General features: G+C 44.9%; 1 protein-coding gene across 2 annotated transcripts; it reads right to left on the bottom strand.

Moving 5' to 3' along the window:
* Window positions 1-5,016: 5,016 nt before the first annotated feature.
* On the bottom strand, window positions 5,017-15,086 carry LOC100280183 (uncharacterized). Of its 2 annotated transcripts, none has more exon segments than NM_001153115.1 (3): window positions 5,017-5,398; window positions 13,103-13,214; window positions 14,776-14,959. In NM_001153115.1, coding segments are annotated over 3 exon segments (444 nt in total). In that variant the 5' UTR covers window positions 14,943-14,959; the 3' UTR covers window positions 5,017-5,233.
* Between the last annotated feature and the right edge of the window lie 2,547 nt (window positions 15,087-17,633).

Here is a 17,633-nt window from a genome sequence, read left to right as displayed (position 1 = left end):
TCAGGCAACCTGAGAATTCCACCCACAAACTCAATGGATGTTCGCCAGACATGGCGGAGAGGATCAGAGACGAGGTAGTCGGGATGTTCAGGGACAAACTCAATGTTAGTGTGTCAGGTACAGGGCAATCGTATCGGAAGCCTTATAGCCACCGATTCGACACCATGCCGTATCCATAGGGAACTAGAATACCAGACTTCTCTAAATTTTCTGGTGAAGGTGGGAAAAGCACACACAAACATATTACCCAATTCATAGCACACTTGGGACAATTGGCTGATGGGGAAGCCTACCGCGTTTGTTTATTCTTGTTGTCCCTTACCGATACTGCATTTGCATGGTACGCAGCTTTGCCACCAAACTCTATTAACTCTTGGGAAGAATTAGAGCAGAAATTTCATGAACACTTCTTCTCAGGAGAACATGAATTAGAATTGGCTGACTTGGCTTCAGTCCGACAGGGGCCTGAATAATTGGTTGATGACTATATCCGGAGGTTCCGGGACACTAGAAACCTATGCTTTCAGATTCATGTCGCAGAAAAACAACTAACAGGGCTGGCTTTCAATGGGTTGCGACCCTACTTAAAAGAAAAATTAGATGGCACCCCATTCTTTTCACTAGTGCACTTGCACCAGCGGGCTATGACATGTGAAAGCCGAAGTAAGGAAACATCAAAATCAGCTAGCCATAAGATGCATCTAGTGGGATACGATAATTCAGACGATGAATCCACGGATGTATACACCGCCGAACTGGTTTGGCCAGGACGGGCTAAACCTTCCGCATGTTCTGCTTTACAGTCGATTCGAAAGAATCAGCAAGAAGAAGTTAAGTTTACTTTTAATGTTGCCAAATGCGATAAAATATTTGACGAGTTACTAAAAAATGGCAATATTAAATTAACTCATACTATTCCTGCTCCTGATGAATTAAAAAGGCGTGCTTATTGTAAGTGGCATAATTCTTTTTCTCATGCCACCAATGATTGTAATGTTTTTCGTCGACAAATACAATCGGCCATAAATGAGGGTCGATTGGCTTTTCAGGAGATGCAAGTAGACACACAACCTTTTCCTGTTAATACAATAGAACTCGCATGCAAAAAGGTCTTGGTTCGGCCCAAAATGGCCGATAAAGGCAAAGGCAAGGGCATCATCATTAACAATCCTCGCATGTCAATCATATCACAAAAGGAGATTGCTCGAAAGGCTTTGGACGAGAAGGCTAAAAAGTCCAAAGACGCCGGGGGCAGGCACAATTAATGAACCAAACACATCATCCTGGCCCGAGCATCGCAGATGGTCCCGCACCTACGTGCGGACGGTCCGGTGTTCAGACAAACGGTCCGGCTAACTCAGCCGGACAATCCACCTATGACCAAAGGCATCGGCCTTTACACGAGGCAAGGAAAAATATGCAAGGGCAAAGCACATATAGTCGGCTGATCAAAGCCGACCCTACTTTTGATCAGTTGCTCTCCAAAAATGCTAGCAAAAAGCCTGTTCCACGTGATCGGTCAACGAAGAAACCCCGGTCACCTGCTAAATCGAAACGGTCGAACAAAACAGCCCAAAAGGCGACGCGACAAGCATCGCATGTTCATCCTATGAGACCAGGGTACTTTCCACCCGTTTATTCATCGTCGATATATTGTCCTACTCAAATGTGGAATGGCACAACGATGAATCCATGGTACATGTATAGTCCCTTTGTCTATCCAGGCTGGGGGGAACCTCCATTCTATTCATTTTGATCCATTGATCAAATGGTCATGGCCGAGAAAGATACAATCCAAAACGGCCTTTATACATTGGTGCTTTATTGGATGATCTCTATTTTGAAAAGCCGATGACTTACATCTGGTTTAGTTCATATGCTTTTGGTTCATCAACCTTCACCAAAAGGCAGGGGGCATATGTTGGAAGTCAAAAGGAGCCGCGCGGACGGTCCGGCCCTAAGGCCGGACGGTCCACGGTGGTGGCGCGGACGGTCCGCGCGTGCGCAGAGTCAGGGTTCCTAGTTTCTCGCGGGATTTGTTACCTAAAACCGTGGGATTGACTCGGAAATCAGTTCGAAGCGGATCTAGACCTCCCCCTTTATATAGATGAAGGGCTACGGCCGATTGAACCCCCCAACAATCGATCAAATCAAATCTATCTCTCGTTTTTTACCTTACGCATTAGGAGTAGTTCTAGTTTAGCCCTAGTTTAGTATTCCAATCCCCAAATTCTTTGCCTCTCTTCGACTCTACGCTGATTAGAGGAGTCTAGGTCGGCCGGCCCGAGCCTAGACAACCCCTAGGATCTCTCCTCCCTGACGGGGTCCCTCTCGGGAGCGAGATCCAGACGCCGCCGGCGACCTTCGCTGCCCCTGCGCACGCGTGGACCGTCCGGTCTGTAGGCGCGGACCGTCCGGCCGTCAGGCAGGGAACTCCAGCCCCTGTACCAGGTCGCGGACTATCCAGCCCCTGGCCGCGGACCGTCCGCGCCTCTGCAGAGGGCACCGCCACCGGTTCTCACGCAGTGTTTGGCGCCCGAAAAAGGTGTCAACATGCATTCATACCATGCTCTTGGGGCTTGCTTGAGTCTATAAAGTGCCTTTGAGAGTTTATAAACATGGTTAGGGTACTCACTATCTTCAAAGCCGGGAGGTTGCTCAACATAGACCTCTTCTTTGATTGGTCCATTGAGGAAGGCACTTTTCATGTCCATTTGATAAATCTTAAAGCCATGGTAAGTAGCATAGGCAAGTAATATACGAATTGACTCAAGCCTAGCTACGGGTGCATAGGTTTCACCGAAATCCAAACCTCCGACTTGTGAGTATCCTTTGGCTACAAGTCGGGCTTTGTTCCTTGTCACCACACCATGCTCATCTTGCTTGTTGCGGAATACCCACTTGGTACCTACAACATTTTGGTTAGGACGTGGAACAAGATTCCATACCTCATTCCTCGTGAAGTTGTTGAGCTCCTCTTGCATTGCCAATGCCCAATCCGAATCTCTAAGTGCATCCTCCACCCTGTATGGCTCAATAGAGGACACAAAAGAGTAATGTTCACAAAAATGAGCGACTCGAGATCGAGTAGTTACCCCCTTATAAATGTCACCGAGAATGGAGTTCACTGGGTGATCTCTTTGTATCGCTTGGTGGACTCTTGGGTGTGACAGTCTTTGACCCTGATCATCTTCCTTGTCTTGAACAACTTCATCTCCCCCTTGATCGTTGTCCTCCTCTTGAGATGGCTATTTCTCTTGATCTTCATCTTCATTGTCTTGAGCCTGTTCCTCATCTTGAGTTGGTGGAGATGCTTGATTGGAAGATGATGGTTGATCTTGTGCTTGTGTAGGCTCTTCAGATTCCTTAGGACACACATCCCTAATGGATATGTTCCTTAGTGCGACGTATGAAGCCTCTTCATCATCTAGCTCATCAAGATCAACTTGCTCTACTTGAGATCCATTAGTCTCATCAAACACAATGTCACAAGAAACCTCAACTGATCCAGTGGATTTGTTGAAGACTCTATATGCCCTTGTGTTTGAGTCATAACCATGTAAAAAGCCTTCTACAGCCTTTGGAGCAAATTTAGATTTTCTACCTCTTTTAACAAGAATAAAGCATTTGCTACCGAAGACTCTAAAATATGAAACATTGGGCTTTTTACCGGTGAGGAGTTCATATGATGTCTTCTTGAGGATTCGGTGAAGGTAGAGCCGATTTATGGAGTAGCAGGCGGTGTTAATCGCCTCAGCCCAAAACCGGTCTGGAGTCTTTTACTCATCAAGCATGGTCCTCGCCATGTCCAGTAGAGTTCTATTCTTTCTCTCCACTACACCATTTTGTTAAGGTGTGTAGGGAGAAGAGAACTCATGCTTGATGCCCTCCTCCTCAAGAAAGCCTTCTATTTGGGAGTTCTTGAACTCCATACCGTTGTCGCTTCTTATCTTTTTGATTCTCAATCCGAACTCATTTTGAGCCTGTCTCAAGAATCCCTTTAAGGTCTCTTGGGTTTGAGATTTATCCTGCAAAAAGAATACCCAAGTGAAGCGAGAATAATCGTCCACAATTACTAGACAGTACTTACTCTCGTCGATGCTTATGTAAGCTATCGAGCCGAATAGATCCATGTGGAGTAACTCCAGTGGCATGTCAGCCATGATGTTCTTGTGTGGATGGTGGACACCAACTTGCTTTCCTGCTTGACATGCGCTACAAACCCTGTCTTTCTCAAAATGAACATTTGTTAGTCCCATAATGTGTTATCCCTTTAGAAGCTTGTGAAGATTCTTCATCCCAACATGGGCTAGTCGGCGATGCTAGAGCCAACCCATATTAGTCTTAGCAATTAAGCAAGTATCGAGTTCAGCTCTATTAAAATCAACTAAGTATAGCTGACCCTCTAATACTCCCTTAAACACTACTGAATCATCACTTCTTCTAAAGACAGTAACACCTATATCCGTATAAAGACAGTTGTAACCCATTTTGCATAATTGAGATACATAAAGCAAATTGTAATCTAAAGAGACTACAAGAAAAACATTGGAAATAGAATGGTCAGGTGATATAGCAATTTTACCAAGTCCTTTGACCAAACCTTGATTTCCATCCCCGAATGTGATAGCTCTTTGGGAATCTTCGTTTTCTCGTAGGAGGAGAACATCTTTTTCTCCCCTGTCATGTGGTTTGTGCATCCGCTATCAATTATCCAACTTGAGCCCCCGGATGCATAAACCTGCAAAACAATTTAGGTCTTGTTCTTAGGTACCCAAACGGTCTTGAGTCCTTTCACATTAGAAACAAGCACCTTGGGTACCCAAACACAAGTCTTGGAGCCCTTGTGTTTGCCCCCAACATATTTGGCAACTACTTTGCCTGATTTGTTAGTAAGCACTTAAGAAGCATCAAAAGTCTTAAATGAAACATTAGGCTCATTTGATGCAATATGAGTTTTCTTTTTAGGCATTTTAACATGGGTAGAATGCCTAGAGCTAGATGCCTCATTCTTGTACATAAAAGCATGATGGGAAATAGAATGAGACTTCTGTCACACCCGGTTTCAGAAGGCAAACCGAATGCGAACTATGTACGTGCCAGGATCAGAATTCACGTACACAGCGATTACATAAATGAACATCATCGCACAGTGCTCGAATAATAACATAAAAGAGTATTAACTTATTACATCACAGAGTCATAGACATCCACATAGGCATCAACTTAACAGTTAAATCAAAGTGCTAGCGAAACGCAGTAAAGATAAGGCCTTCACAGGCAGCTGACTGGGGGTTGCCGCCAACCCATACCTAAAACTCGTCGTAGTCTTGGAACTCCTGGAAGTCTCCTTCCACGACTTCGTCTTCTCCTGAGCAGTGGTTGCAATGTGGACAACCTGGTGTTTTGTGGTAAAGCAAGGATGAGTACACATCAACGTACTCAGCAAATGCCCCGTTTGGCTGAAGTGGACTAGCTTTTATGTGGGGTTAGGCTCAAGCAGTTGCTTTTAGTTGGTCAAGTATTTATTATTAGTAGGAGCCAGGTTTTATCATAAAACCCAAGTTATAATCCCAAAAAGTACTTCCTCAGAGAAGAAATACTAGAAAACATAATTAAAGTCACCATCGTTAACCATCATCATTAAAGTCATCATCTGAAGTGTATCCGGAGTATCTCTAATCAAAGAGGATCCCAAGGCTGCTCTTAACCGTGAGCACGACTGATATACCAGTTTCACTACCCTCTGCAGAGGTCGCACACTTTACCCATGAGCCGTGATTCCCTCTCTAGCCCGAGCTTGCAAGACCCTTATTCACTCCCAAGGTGAATGGCCAGGGATTCACTACGAAGCCTTTACAAAGATTCCCTAGAGGTCATAGCTGCCCGTTAGGTTTCTCCAGTTTGATAAACACAGTACCTCTCCCCGCAGGAGGGTGACTAAAAAGCAAAACGAAAGAACCTCGGCACCCAGCCTCGGCAGAGCAAGCACTGTGCCTGGACCCCATTGACGACACGACGGCGAAGCAACTACACTTCTAGTTCCTCTAATTAATTAGCTAAGGGCACCCCATTCCACCCTCATGGTTGCACTGTTATCCCGGGTGGTCTCTCAACGAACAGGTCCTTACGGAGAGGTACTCAGGAAACAGCCTGAGCCCCCTAGAGTATCACAAGATCAACAATATAATCAGGATAACAGTATCATAAATGGTCACATCATGTTCATTGATTAAGTTAAGGCAATAGCAGAATGCTAACCATAATCACCCAAAAGGTCATCAAGGATAAGGTAAAGTATAAAGCTAGTCAATCCTTAGATTTCAATTAAATACTGCGGGAAAGTGAATTATAAGTGAATAGGACATAATGGGTCAGAGGACACTTGCCTTCACCAAACAGATGCTCAGGGTCTTCAGCCTTGTAGAACTCGAAGAGTTCGACCTCTTGGTCGCCGAAGCTTGACTGTCGATTCCTCGAAGCTCGGAAATGGATCGCAGTCTATTCGCGACGCGCAACGAATACAAACAGGCACAAGCAAACATATACTTGCATAAGAACATTACACCATACAAGAAATATTATAGAGCGAGCAATATAAAATAGAGAGCGCTTCTACAGTTATGCGAGGAAAAGAACCACGATAGTCGAAGCTACGGTCGAGGGGTTAGCGTGTTTACACTGAGAAAGTATTAATTAGAATATTAATCAAATAAATATTAGTCGAGCAAACCTTAAGTTAATTGTCTAAAATATGTGGCCAGACGAATTAACGTTATTAACATGAGTGTTTATAAGCGAAAACAATTTATTATCACGCGCAGACGCCGCGCGACACACGTGAAAATGGCATGCGCGGCACACGGGAATGACATGTGAGGACGCGCGACACTGTGCAAAACAGTGCGCGGATGACGTGTGAAACAACGTACACGACAGCGCGCGACACGCGCGAGTCAACGCGACTACGCGCGCGAACAGCACGCGCGACACTCGCGAACGACACGCGACGACGTGCGTGAAACAACGTGCAGCCGACACACGAAACAACGCACGCGATAGCGCGCGAACGTCGTGCTCGAACAGCACGACAACAAGCACGTCATGCGAGGATCGCTAACAAATATCGCGCACAAACTAAGCGAGTACTAATTAAGAATATTTGAGTTAGCATTAATCACAATAACATGTATTTATAAAGCGCAAGTAAAAAAACTATAAGTTAGTTTTAATTGGAAAGCCATTTTAGTGACTATCAAATAAACAATTAATTAATTAATTATAACACGGGTCGTGGCAAAATAATGCTACTAACACGTAATCGACATTATTATAAAGCTAACGCGACTGAAACGTGTCGAAACGGGTCTGCGACCCAAAATATATCGTCTATCTAATAGCCTGTGGAATTACGACGACGTGGCACATTTCTATTGGCTCGAAACAAAGCCACGCGACGGACCACAAAGAGCATGGCTGCTGAAAATCGTTCACAGCTAGGCCTATGGGACACTGACACATGACGAGATGGTTTTTTTTTCTAAAACATAGTGCACGTATGGTGATGGGATCGTGGGGCCCATGCAGTTCTCTTTTCTAGCCTATTCGCTCGGCGTTTGAATGTGTTCAGTTTTTCTTTCTTCTACAACCTATACGCACATAGAGAAGAAGGCCGTTCGTCGGCTGCCGCGGCGTCTCACCGGAGGGGAGCAAGAATGAGCAAGAAAGGGCGGCGCGGCGCAGGGGCTAGCTCACCGGGCAGGGCGAGCACGGGCTGGGCAAATCCGGTGGCCAGAGAGCGCTCGCCAGGGTCGGGCGGAGCTCGCGCAACGGGGCTTCGTCCGGCCAGGTGGGCACACTAGCAGCGCTGGCTGCGGCTGAGCGCAGGGCTGGCAAGGGGCAGGTTCAGGGGATCTTCAGGCGAGCTCCACGCAGGGGAAGGGAGCCACCGGGGCGCTGTGTCGCTCGGCCTCTGGCCAGGACGCAGGCATCCACGGGAGGGAGCAGGCCGCTATGGCGGGATTTGCAGGGAGCTAGGAGTCCGCGGTGGTTGAAGACGGCGAAGTCTTACCTTGCGACGACGCACGGCAGGAAGAGTCTTCCGCGGTGGTGCTCAACAGCGAACTCGGCGGGGCTCCCAGCGCGCAGCGAGCTCAAGTCTAGGCGCGACGTATCACGAGGTGTTGGGCAGCAGCAATGGTGGAGCTCCAGCACGGTGAGACGCTGCGCAACGGCCATCGCAGATTCGCAGTGAGAGGATTTGGGAGAGAGAGAGGGTGTAGATGACGAGGGTCAATGTATTTTGAACAGGAGCGGCTTGGGCGGACGGTTTAGCGAGCGAGCCGCGACATGGGGCGGTTCAGGCGGGGCTGAGGCAGTTGTGAGGAAGAAAAAAAAACAGCTGACGCGTGGGTCCCAGACTGTAGGGACAAGGCACAGCGAGCAAGCCTCTTGCTGGGCCAGCCCCGGTACCGGGACGGGTGGGAAAAGAATGTGTTTTTTCATTCCTTATACATAAATATAAATAGGTATATATATGTATATATGAATGTATTTATTTATTTATATTAGGTCATCCAAATTTAATATTTCCTTTTTTTGAACGAAAACACCACCAAGACTATTTTTTTAGCAACCAAGAAAATGTGTTTCGGCATGCAATACAACACACAAATATTTTCGGGTTTCCAAAATTTTATAGTTTTTCTCAAATACTAAATTTTAGGTATTTAATTAATATTAGAAAAACTAAAATTCATATTTAATACTCGAAGAGACGTTCCAAAGATTTGAAAAACTCTTGGAAACATCCTCGAGATACTTTAACCTGTTAAGATAATATTTTGCACTCATAAACCCTTTGCATCGGCATGAATGCAAAAGTTCTTATAGAAATTTAGTTTATTAGGATTACACCTATATATAAAATAACTCTTCATCATTTAGAAAGAAATATAAGAAAAGGAAGGAAAAGAGAGGGTAACACCTGAATTTGGTGAATATTAGAAAAGAAATTTTATACCCCAAATTCAGGGCGTTACAAATCTAACCCCCTTAACAGGAATCTCGCCCCCGAGATTCAAGGAGAAGCTAGCAAGAAAACAAGGTTGGTTCATAGGCTGTTCACAACTTTCTTGAGTTGACTTTGAATCTGCAAGCTTAACTTGTGGATTGGTTGCTTTGACCTTCAGATGCTCGCGACCAATTGATGTAATTCTTGAGGATCCCTTGGGCCTATGGGTTAGGACCCACACACGCTTTCGCTGCGCCACTTCAATCTTGTTGGTTGATGTTGATCGCATTGTCTTCATTGGGGTTAGCGGCTAACCCCCTTAATAGGAGCGTTGATATGCACTTGGTGAGGATGCTGCCGACTTTGATCTTGACTGATTAAGAGAGGTTGGAGGTTGCCAACCGGACATGTGCAAGAGGGAAGGGTATAGATAGAAAAGATAAGCATAGATGGATTAAAGAGAGAAAAGGAAGAGCACCCAACTACCTTACTCTATGGCAATCAACTAGTAAACTAATGTCATTGCGGACCAAGGGCCACAACACATCAACACTCATCACAAAGAAGCAAATCGGTCATAACACAAAGACAAACATCACAAGCATACCACAACAAACATATCGTTGCTACACGTGAATGTTAACTAAATGGTGGCCTTTCCTAAAAAGGGAGTAACTAATCTCTAAGGTTGCCGAAGGAGGAGGAGAAGAACAAGACGTGTAGGATAGGGGCACGAGCACCATAAAGTATGGAGTTAAAGCAAGCATCGTCAGCGACCAGGAAAAGGATATGACCAAGGGCATAATGGGTAGGACACCACTCTTGAGTTGAGATAAAAAAAGAGAGATTCCAAAAAAATCAGACCTAAGATAAGCATTCAGGCAAGATCTAGTGATTACAAAGGTAAGGGTGATATCAAGCAAAAGCTATGATTGGCAACGAGGCAGAGGAAAATGGAACGAACAAGAGCGGGATGGGTAAGACAACACTCTTGAACCGAAATGGCAAAGAAGGCTTTAAAATGAAGGTGCGGGATAAGCATCAAAGTAAAAGATCGAGGGATGACAAGGGTTAAGGTGATAACAGACAAACACACAACCAAAGATGTATTTTAGACAAAATTCTCAAGGTGTCAAAGAAGGGGGAGCAGTCAATGATGAAATAGATGAGGCATTATCCTTGAACAATGATGGAAAAGAGAGGGCTTCAAAGGGTAGGTTCAAGGTAAGCAGGAAGGCAAGGGCATAGATATCACGAGGGTTTTAAAGGTAATAACGGACAAGGATGTATGAGAGGAGATAAATAGGCATAAGACGAAGGATATAAGTACCATAAATAACGGAGTTAAGACCGGACCATCAAATGGAAAAGGAGAGGGTACGTCCAAGGGCCAGATAGGTAAATTGTCGCTCTCAAATTGAGATGGAAGAGAGGAGATTTTTGAAGAGTATTAATAAAGATGAGTATCAAGGCAAGATCGATGGATGATAAGGTGATGGTGATAGCAAATAAAAACACAGCAAAAGATGGAATTAAGACAACTTGTAAGGCGACATGAAGTGAAAAGAAACCAAGGAAGAGATAGGTCGCTCACAGCTCTCAAACTTGGTCGAAAGAAAGGGAAGGCTTTTAAAGGATAAGTTCAAGGTAAGCATTTAGGTAGAAGACATCTATAACGCAAGGGTCAAAGGCGATAACAGACAAGGGTATGAGAGAAAAGATGAGGGCATTGGAGAGCCAGTGGCACGATTACAACAAAGAATGGAGTTATGTCAAGGCTTACAAGCGGTAAAGAAGAGGATATTGCCAAGGGTAAGATAAGTAAAACACCGCTCTCAGATTGGGATAGGAGATTGGAGATTTTCAATAACAGACATAATGTAATCACCAAGGTAAGATCGAGGGATGAGAAAGGTAAAGATAATAACAAACAAAAGTAGGCAAAGGACGGAGTTAAGGCAAAACTCGCAAAATGGAGAAATGGAGAAGACAATCGTGGGTAAGGTAGGTAAGGTTCCAATAGAATGGTTGAAGTAAAAGAAATTATTACCGAGGGAAGTTATATGGAAACAATGAGATCATTAAGGATGTGAGGAATAGAACGATCGCTCATGGATCATGAAGAAACAAAGGTGGTCAAGAGCATGTAAACTGAAATGTCTTAAACAGACATTGGGGGTACAAAGGTTAGCATTTATATAAAAAGTAAGAGTATGCAAGATTCCGAAGGTGCGAGCATACCAAGACCAAGGGAGTACGAATTACTAAAAGATAGCGACTTAACAATAGAAGAGGAAAGGCTCTCAAAAGACAGGAAGGTCAGGAACATATAAACTGAAATGTCTAAGTAGGTAGTAGAAATTTAGAGGCAAGTATTTGAAACAAGGGCATTAAAGGGGTACAAGCATGTCAATACCAAAGGACTAGAGTTCGCTAGATGGTGGCAATTTAATGACAAAAGAGGAAAGAATCCCAAAAAGACAAGAAAGTTATGGTCAGTGGGCATCTACAAAGACGTCGCAAGCACAAGAGTGAGATCAGATCTAATAGATTGAGAGAAGTATAGACCATACTTGAATAAAATACTTTTGGCAAGGGGCATATAGGAGCACAACATAGAATTAGTCGAGGTGACTAATATTTTGAAGCAGAATCAAGGATGAGGTAAAGTAATAATCGATAAGTCCTTAAAACGGCCAATGCTACTCTAGGTCAGCGGTCCTACAGTCAGCACGGCTTTGATACCACTTATGTCACACCCGGTTTCAGAAGGCAAACCGAATGCGAACTATGTACGTGCCAGGATCAGAATTCACGTACACAGCGATTACATAAATGAACATCATCGCACAGTGCTCGAATAATAACATAAAAGAGTATTAACTTATTACATCACAGAGTCATAGACATCCACATAGGCATCAACTTAACAGTTAAATCAAAGTGCTAGCGAAACGCAGTAAAGATAAGGCCTTCACAGGCAGCTGACTGGGGGTTGCCGCCAACCCACACCTAAAACTCGTCGTAGTCTTGGAACTCCTGGAAGTCTCCTTCCACGACTTCGTCTTCTCCTGAGCAGTGGTTGCAATGTGGACAACCTGGTGTTTTGTGGTAAAGCAAGGATGAGTACACATCAACGTACTCAGCAAATGCCCCGTTTGGCTGAAGTGGACTATCTTTTATGTGGGGTTAGGCTCAAGCAGTTGCTTTTAGTTGGTCAAGTATTTATTATTAGTAGGAGCCAGGTTTTATCATAAAACCCAAGTTATAATCCCAAAAAGTACTTCCTCAGAGAAGAAATACTAGAAAACATAATTAAAGTCACCATCGTTAACCATCATCATTAAAGTCATCATCTGAAGTGTATCCGGAGTATCTCTAATCAAAGAGGATCCCAAGGCTGCTCTTAACCGTGAGCACGGCTGATATACCAGTTTCACTACCCTCTGCAGAGGTCGCACACTTTACCCATAAGCCGTGATTCCCTCTCTAGCCCGAGCTTGCAAGACCCTTATTCACTCCCAAGGTGAATGGCCAGGGATTCACTACGAAGCCTTTACAAAGATTCCCTAGAGGTCATAGCTGCCCGTTAGGTTTCTCCAGTTTGATAAACACAGTACCTCTCCCCGCAGGAGGGTGACTAAAAAGCAAAACGAAAGAACCTCGGCACCCAGCCTCGGCAGAGCAAGCACTGTGCCTGGACCCCATTGACGACACGACGGCGAAGCAACTACACTTCTAGTTCCTCTAATTAATTAGCTAAGGGCACCCCATTCCACCCTCATGGTTGCACTGTTATCCCGGGTGGTCTCTCAACGAACAGGTCCTTACGGAGAGGTACTCAGGAAACAGCCTGAGCCCCCTAGAGTATCACAAGATCAACAATATAATCAGGATAACAGTATCATAAATGGTCACATCATGTTCATTGATTAAGTTAAGGCAATAGCAGAATGCTAACCATAATCACCCAAAAGGTCATCAAGGATAAGGTAAAGTATAAAGCTAGTCAATCCTTAGATTTCAATTAAATACTGCGGGAAAGTGAATTATAAGTGAATAGGACATAATGGGTCAGAGGACACTTGCCTTCACCAAACAGATGCTCAGGGTCTTCAGCCTTGTAGAACTCGAAGAGTTCGACCTCTTGGTCGCCGAAGCTTGACTGTCGATTCCTCGAAGCTCGGAAATGGATCGCAGTCTATTCGCGACGCGCAACGAATACAAACAGGCACAAGCAAACATATACTTGCATAAGAACATTACACCATACAAGAAATATTATAGAGCGAGCAATATAAAATAGAGAGCGCTTCTACAGTTATGCGAGGAAAAGAACCACGATAGTCGAAGCTACGGTCGAGGGGTTAGCGTGTTTACACTGAGAAAGTATTAATTAGAATATTAATCAAATAAATATTAGTCGAGCAAACCTTAAGTTAATTGTCTAAAATATGTGGCCAGACGAATTAACGTTATTAACATGAGTGTTTATAAGCGAAAACAATTTATTATCACGCGCAGACGCCGCGCGACACACGTGAAAATGGCATGCGCGGCACACGGGAATGACATGTGAGGACGCGCGACACTGTGCAAAACAGTGCGCGGATGACGTGTGAAACAACGTACACGACAGCGCGCGACACGCGCGAGTCAACGCGACTACGCGCGCGAACAGCACGCGCGACACTTGCGAACGACACGCGACGACGTGCGTGAAACAACGTGCAGCCGGCACACGAAACAACGCACGCGATAGCGCGCGAACGTCGTGCTCGAACAGCACGACAACAAGCACGTCATGCGAGGATCGCTAACAAATATCGCGCACAAACTAAGCGAGTACTAATTAAGAATATTTGAGTTAGCATTAATCACAATAACATGTATTTATAAAGCGCAAGTAAAAAAACTATAAGTTAGTTTTAATTGGAAAGCCATTTTAGTGACTATCAAATAAACAATTAATTATAACACGGGTCGTGGCAAAATAATGCTACTAACACGTAATCGACATTATTATAAAGCTAACGCGACTGAAACGTGTCGAAACGGGTCTGCGACCCAAAATATATCGTCTATCTAATAGCCTGTGGAATTGCGACGACGTGGCACATTTCTATTGGCCCGAAACAAAGCCACGCGACGGACCACAAAGAGCATGGCTGCTGAAAATCGTTCACAGCTAGGCCTATGGGACACTGACACATGACGAGATGGTTTTTTTTCTAAAACATAGTGCACGTATGGTGATGGGATCGTGGGGCCCATGCAGTTCTCTTTTCTAGCCTATTCGCTCGGCGTTTGAATGTGTTCAGTTTTTCTTTCTTCTACAACCTATACGCACATAGAGAAGAAGGCCGTTCGTCGGCTGCCGCGGCGTCTCACCGGAGGGGAGCAAGAATGAGTAAGGAAGGGCGGCGCGGCGCAGGGGCTAGCTCACCGGGCAGGGCGAGCACGGGCTGGGCAAATCCGGTGGCCAGAGAGCGCTCGCCAGGGTCGGGCGGAGCTCGCGCAACGGGGCTTCGTCCGGCCAGGTGGGCACACTAGCAGCGCTGGCTGCGGCTGAGCGCAGGGCTGGCAAGTGGCAGGTTCAGGGGATCTTCAGGCGAGCTCCACGCAGGGGAAGGGAGCCACCGGGGCGCTGTGTCGCTCGGCCTCTGGCCAGGACGCACGCATCCACGGGAGGGAGCAGGCCGCTATGGCGGGATTTGCAGGGAGCTAGGAGTCCGCGGTGGTTGAAGACGACGAAGTCTTACCTTGCGACGACGCACGGCAGGAAGAGTCTTCCGCGGCGGTGCTCAACAGCGAACTCGGCGGGGCTCCCAGCGCGCAGCGAGCTCAAGTCTAGGCGCGACGTATCACGAGGTGTTGGGCAGCAGCAATGGTGGAGCTCCAGCACGGTGAGACGCTGCGCAACGGCCATCGCAGATTCGCAGTGAGAGGATTTGGGAGAGAGAGAGGGTGTAGATGACGAGGGTCAATGTATTTTGAACAGGAGCGGCTTGGGCGGACGGTTTAGCGAGCGAGCCGCGACGTGGGGCGGTTCAGGCGGGGCTGAGGCAGTTGTGAGGAAGAAAAAAAACAGCTAACGCGTGGGTCCCAGACTGTAGGGACAAGGCACGGCGAGCAAGCCTCTTGCTGGGCCAGCCCCGGTACCGGGACGGGTGGGAAAAGAATGTGTTTTTTCATTCCTTATACATAAATATAAATAGGTATATATATGTATATATGAATGTATTTATTTATTTATATTAGGTCATCCAAATTTAATATTTCCTTTTTTTGAACGAAAACACCACCAAGACTATTTTTTTAGCAACCAAGAAAATGTGTTTCGGCATGCAATACAACACACAAATATTTTCGGGTTTCCAAAATTTTATAGTTTTTCTCAAATACTAAATTTTAGGTATTTAATTAATATTAGAAAAACTAAAATTCATATTTAATACTCGAAGAGACGTTCCAAAGATTTGAAAAACTCTTGGAAACATCCTCGAGATACTTTAACCTGTTACGATAACATTTTGCACTCATAAACCCTTTGCATCGGCATGAATGCAAAAGTTCTTATAGAAATTTAGTTTATTAGGATTACACCTATATATAAAATAACTCTTCATCATTTAGAAAGAAATATAAGAAAAGGAAGGAAAAGAGAGGGTAACACCTGAATTTGGTGAATATTAGAAAAGAAATTTTATACCCCAAATTCAGGGCGTTACAACTTCCTAGCATGAATTCTTCTAATCTTATGCTCGGGATAACCAGCATGATATAAAATATAGCCCTCGTTATCCTGAGCCATGGGAGCCTTACCCTTAACAAAATTAGACAATTTCTTGGGGGCATTAAGCTTGACATTGTCTCCCTGTTGGAAGCCAATGCCATCCTTAATGCTAGGGCGTCTCTCATTATAAAGCATGGTACGAGCAAATTTAAAATTTTCATTTTCTAATTCATGCTCGGCAATTTTAGCATCTAGTTTAGCTATATGATCATTTTGTTGTTTAATCATAGCAATGTGATCATGGATAGCATCAACATTAATATCTCTACATCTCATGCAAATAGAAACATGATCAACAGTGGATGTGGAGGGTTTGCAAGATTTTAATTCATCTATCTTAGATTTTAGCATGTCATTTTCATCTCTAAGACAGGAAATAGAAACATTGCAAACATTTAAATCCTTAGCCTTAGAAATTAGTTTATCATTCTCAATCTTAAGGCTAGAAATTGATTCATTCAATTTGTCAATCTTAGTAATTAAACTAGCGTTATCATTTTTAAGATTGGCAATTGAATCATCACATTCATTTGACTTCTCAACCTTAGCAATCAATTTGGCATTTTCAATCCTAAGGTTGGAGATAGTGTCATGACAAATTCTAGATTTTACCTTCTTCTTTTTGCCGTCCTTTGCCATGAGACACTTGTGGACAGCGTTGGGGAAGAGGAGTCCCTTGTTGACGGCGATGTTGGCGACATCCTCGTCGGAGGAGGAGTCGGTGGAGCTCATGTCGGAGTCCCATTCCCGACATATGTGGGCATTGCCGCCCTTCTTCTTGTAGTACTTCTCCTTTTCCTTCCTCTTTCCCTTCTTGTCGTTGCCCCTGTCACTGTCACTTGATATAGGACATTTAGCTATAAAGTGACCGAGCTTACCACACTTGTAGCACACCTTCTTGGAGCGGGGTTTGTAATCCTTCCCCCTCCTTTGTTTGAGGATTTGGTGGAAACTCTTGATGATGAGCGCCATTTCCTCGTTGTCAAGCTTGGAGGCGTCGATTGGAATCCTACTTGGTGTAGATTCCTTCTTTTCTTCTTCTGTTGCCTTAAATGCGACGGGTTGCACCTCGGGTGTGGAGGTGCCGCCTTGCTCGACGATTTGTTTGGAGCCTTTGATCATCAATTCAAGCTCACAAACTTTCCTATCACTTCCTCGAGAGACATTAGCTTATATCTAGGATCACCACGTATTAATTGAACTTGAGTAGGATTGCGAAATACGAGTGATCTAAGAATAACCTTGACCATTTCATGGTCATCCCATTTTGTGCTCCTAAGGTTGCGCACTTGATTCACCAAGGTCTTGAGCCGGTTGTACATAGCTTGTGGCTCCTCTCCTTGGTTGAGGATGAATCGACCGAGCTCCCCCTCGATCGTCTCTCGCTTGGTGATCTTGGTCACCTCATCACCTTCGTGCGCCGTTTGAGGACGTCCCAAATTTCTTTGGCCGTCTTTAACCCTTGCACCTTATTGTACTCCTCTCAACATAAGGAGGCGAGGAGTATAGTTGTGGCTTGAGAGTTAAAGTGCCGAATTTGGTCGGCCTCGTCTGAATCGTAGTCCTTGTCCCCTACTTTCGGTACCTGCGCTCCATACTAAACAATATCCCATATGCTTTTGTGGAGTGAGGTTAGGTGATGCCTCATTTTGTCACTCCATATACAATAATCCTCACCATCAAAAAATGGTGGTTTGCCTAAGGGAACGGAAAGTAATGGAGTGCGTTTAGAAATGCGAGGATAGCGGAGGGGCATCTTACTATACTTCTTGTGCTCGTGGCGCTTAGAAGTGACAAACGCTGATTCAGAGCCGGAGGTGGAGG

The sequence above is a fragment of the Zea mays genome, chromosome 8 (genome assembly GCF_902167145.1).
Source record: "Zea mays cultivar B73 chromosome 8, Zm-B73-REFERENCE-NAM-5.0, whole genome shotgun sequence".
In the NCBI taxonomy this organism is placed as follows: domain Eukaryota; kingdom Viridiplantae; phylum Streptophyta; class Magnoliopsida; order Poales; family Poaceae; genus Zea; species Zea mays.
Note: the sequence above shows the minus strand (reverse complement) of the source record. Positions and strands in the feature narration are given on the sequence as shown.

What these genes read in the sequence shown, in the direction of transcription:
- LOC100280183 (XM_035961430.1), bottom strand. Translation starts at nt 14,942, where the DNA reads ATGGCCGTTGCGCAGCGTCTCACCGTGCTGGAGCTCCACCATTGCTGC. An exon ending in CTGCCGTGCGTCGTCGCAAG is followed by an intron (nt 13,215 to 14,775) that starts GTAAGACTTCGT and finishes CGTCGCGAATAG; the next exon opens with ACTGCGATCCATTTCCGAGC. An exon ending in TGAGCATCTGTTTGGTGAAG is followed by an intron (nt 12,112 to 13,102) that starts GCAAGTGTCCTC and finishes ACAAAACACCAG; the next exon opens with GTTGTCCACATTGCAACCAC.